Source organism: Crocuta crocuta, unplaced genomic scaffold (assembly GCF_008692635.1).
Source record: "Crocuta crocuta isolate KB4526 unplaced genomic scaffold, BGI_CrCroc_1.0 scaffold6, whole genome shotgun sequence".
NCBI classification, from domain to species: Eukaryota; Metazoa; Chordata; class Mammalia; order Carnivora; family Hyaenidae; genus Crocuta; species Crocuta crocuta.
Genome location: NW_027531917.1, coordinates 4,816,721 through 4,820,633, shown reverse-complemented (window position 1 = coordinate 4,820,633; position 3,913 = coordinate 4,816,721). Strand labels below are relative to the sequence as shown.

Genomic DNA, 3,913 nt, shown 5'->3' with positions numbered 1-3,913 from the left:
ATAATGGTAATGGACACAGAACAGCTGAAATGGGATTTTAACTTACTGTCTTATTATTCTACATAGTAATATCTTAGAGAGAATGATAGATATCACCAATACCAAAGATAGAGTTCAGTTTTCATTCAATAGAAAAGACATAAAAGAGTTTCCAAGAAAAGGTGAAACTACATTTGAACCTGAACCAGTGCCTCTATCATACTTCAAATAATATTATATATATTTAAAAAGTCTTTTGAATCAAGCCTTGACTTCTTGAAATTATTTATTTTTATTATTAGTGTGTTTTAAAAAAGAGAAGCTCTAAGCTTTAGTATTTGTTGAGCAAGGGCCATCTGAAAAGGAGGAATATGACTTTGCCTTATATTAGTTTTCATGATCCTTGATCAATTTTTTCCTTTACCTATTCTCTCATTGCAGAAATTAGCCTGAGTGGATATTATGGAGGCAAACAAGACGCAGGTGATGGAGTTTGTTCTCACAGGACTGCCAGATAGTCCAGGGATGCAGGTCCCCCTTTTCCTGATGTTCTTGGTCATCTACCTCACCACCATGGTGGGAAACCTTGGACTGATTTTCCTCATCTGGAAGGACCCTCATCTTCACACCCCCATGTACTTATTCCTTGGCAGTTTGGCCCTTGCAGATGCTTGTTCCTCCTCCTCTGTGACTCCAAGGATGTCTGTCAACATCTTAGACAAAAGTCAAATGATATCCGTCTTTGAGTGCATGGTCCAGTATTATTTTTTTGGTTCCAGTGCCACCACAGAGTGTTTCCTCTTGGTAGTGATGGCCTATGACCGCTATGTAGCCATATGCAACCCCTTGCTTTATCCAGTGGTGATGTCCAACCGACTCTGTACTTGGTTGATAAGTGCGTCTTATGCGATTGGTTTTCTGCATCCCATCGTTCATGTGGGATTACTGTTTAGATTAACCTTCTGCAGGTCCAATATAATACATCATTTCTACTGTGAAATTTTGTCACTGTATACAATTTCTTGCACTGACCCATCTCTTAATGCATTGGTGATTTTTATTTTTGCTGCTTTTATACAAGCTTTTACTTTTACGACTATCATAGTGTCTTATATCCGTGTCCTCTTTGCCATCCTGAAAAAGAAGTCTGAAAAGGGCAGGAGCAAAGCCTTCTCCACGTGCAGCGCCCACCTGCTCTCTGTTTCCTTGTTCTATGGCACTCTCTTCTTCATGTATGTGCGTCCCGGGTCTGGCCCAGATCAATATCAGGACAAAATGTATTCATTGTTCTACACAGTTATAATCCCCCTGCTAAACCCCTTTATTTATAGCCTAAGAAACAAGGAAGTTTTAGGTGCACTGAGAAAAGTTATAAAGAAATAAATATTTAGGGGGGTAACTTTCATTATTCCTTAGATTTTCCTCTGTTTAAATAAAGCATAATGTGTCCCTATGTTTTGCATGTAGTGGGGACTTAATATATAATCATGAAAGGAATCATTAAACACCTTAGAGTAGATAGACTTGACTTTATCATAAGTTCTTGTGATCATCAAAATAATTAACGAACATGGTAAAGATAGGCTCCATTTACTTTGTGTTGTTGTTGTTTTTAATCCATCCTCAAGGATAAAAGTAAAACAGAAATCTCCAAATTACTATGTCTTTGTAATTTGAATGAGCTTTTGCGTTTCCAGATACATGCACTTTAAAACGTTTTGAACTTACATTCTTTTATAGTAAGAATTAGCCTCTGTTTAAATCCTCTGCTTAAACATGCCCTCCTAGGTAATTCTTAAGTAATTTTCAAGATTTTATAGATACTATCTTTGATAGATGTTTATAATGATGCAAGCACTATGTGCACCAAAGTAATACTGTTAGACTAAATCTGACACTAATTCCTCTTGAGGAGTTTAATATGAATATATCTAGAACATTTACAATTTTGAAAATTAACTTACATTTGCATTGCACTCATTGAAAGATACAAAAATCTAGCAATTAATTACTTAAAATAATCACTTTTCCTGCAATATAATGAATAGCTCTGAGTTCTTTAAAATATCTACTTTTTAATTTATTGAAAAATCTCACTGAGAACCTTGTTTCCATCACAAATATGTCAGTTGAATACTTTTTTCCCCTGGAATTGACAACTACCTGTAATAGCAAGTATGCTTGATCTTTTCCTAAGAAAAGTTACCTGTGTTTTTCATCTGGCCCTTCAACCTCTTTGGTCTTCTGACTTTATTACATATGGCCTTGTGAATGCCCTAGTGAAAAATAAGAAAATATATCCCTAAATACATGACACATCCCTCTAACTCCTAGTCTATTATTTCGATTTGAGGATAGAAACATTTCGTCAAGTTACTGAACGACAAAGCCGGAGGTGCAGCCCACTGCTTCAGCACAGTGTGTGTGGGGTTTGGGGCTCCATATCCTCTGACCCTGCTCCTCTCACTGCACCTGAGCTCTGCCTTCTGCTGTTTGGGCTCATTGGAACCACATTGCTCTCTATGGGTGCCAAGTATCTGTTAAGTTCCTGTCTCCACCTCTCCACAGTCAAGGCCAGTGGCAAAACTTTCTTTTTTTTTCTTTTTAAGTACTGACTGTGTATCGTGGTTATCTGTCAGTGTATAGATGTTCTCTGTCATCTTTATTTTTTCTAACAGAGTTGTCACTAACTTGGGGTATAACCCAGCAGCAGATTGGTACATTCTTCCGTGTGTTTGACAGCACAGGTTGATATATAGCAGGACTGCCATCTTCACAGGCCCCCTGGAGAAACAGGCATAGGAACTTCCATAGTCCATGGGGATAATTTTTTTGTAAATATTAAACTATGCAATTTAAATATCCCATTTTATTGTGTTTGTTTTCATGGTGTTTAAAGTTGAAAAAAGCTAGTTATTGACTTTTTAGAGATTTTTTAAGAGGAGGCTTTCTAAATATATTTATTTCCTTCTTTTCACCAGAGATATACCAGGTTTGGTGAACTCACCTCTTCTTGTTTTTTGTTTTTTTCTATGATTAGAGGTCTTAAACTTGCTACTTTGTTACAAGGAAGACATGTCATTAAAAGGGACAAGCTCACCTTTCCTGGACCTGAGAGGTTAGAGGGAAAGAAAGATGATGGCAACATTGGAGGAAGAATCAGACTTGCAGGTTTTAATTCCTCCCTCTAGAGAGGGCTGGGATTTGGAAGGCAGGGGGCAAATTGATAGTATGAGGGAGTGTGTTTTCACTGCATTGAATCGCCAGCACCTGAAAATTCCTGCGGTATCTGAGACTGGCTGGAAGACCCACTCCTGAAAAGTGATGTTAGAGGATGGCCTAGGGCATGTAGATAGAGAGTGTAATAGAGACCCTCAGAAAGTTGGGAAAGGCAGACAGCTTTTCAGAAGAGACCAGAATCACAAGTTCCAACAGTCCTTGAGTTTAGCTGTTGGCAAAGCTGAAAAAATGAACAGACTGTAAGAGTGTGAGGATATTAGTAGGACAGAAGGTATTAGGGACCTTCCTTCTGCTCCCAATATGTCACATGCTACCTCCCACCCCCATATTTTTATATACCATCTCAGAGACAAAGATGAAAAAAGATGTAAATTAATTTGTTACCCATGTAGTTGTGGGTATTCTATACCTATTCCATGGATTGTTCAACAAATCATTGACTAGAATTATAGACCTCAGTTGTCTCCAGGTTGAGGACATGACGTCATGATAGAAAGAATGGGAGATAGCAAGTCAAGGGCCAAGCAATTAAATCTCCTTCTTGGACTCTGAATGTTTGAGTGTTACTTTTTCATGAGAACAGCCCAATTCCAACAGTGTTAACTAAGTTCACAGTGGTAGCCTGGGACATATTTGTGAAGATCAGATGTAGAAGGACATGACCAGAGTCTCTAGCCAAGTCTAAAAGAGAACC

At 38.0% G+C, this 3,913-nt stretch overlaps 1 protein-coding gene across 1 annotated transcript; it reads left to right on the top strand.

The window, feature by feature from the left end:
* Positions 1–438: 438 nt before the first annotated feature.
* Positions 439–1,362, top strand: LOC144240532 (olfactory receptor 5AC1-like). Its single transcript, XM_077774906.1, has one exon. It carries the CDS (start codon positions 442–444, stop codon positions 1,360–1,362), a length of 921 nt encoding a protein of 306 aa, XP_077631032.1. The 5' UTR covers positions 439–441.
* Positions 1,363–3,913: the final 2,551 nt, after the last annotated feature.

Coding starts and splice junctions, on each gene's coding strand:
- LOC144240532 (XM_077774906.1), top strand. CDS start 442: ATGGAGGCAAACAAGACGCAGGTGATGGAGTTTGTTCTCACAGGACTG.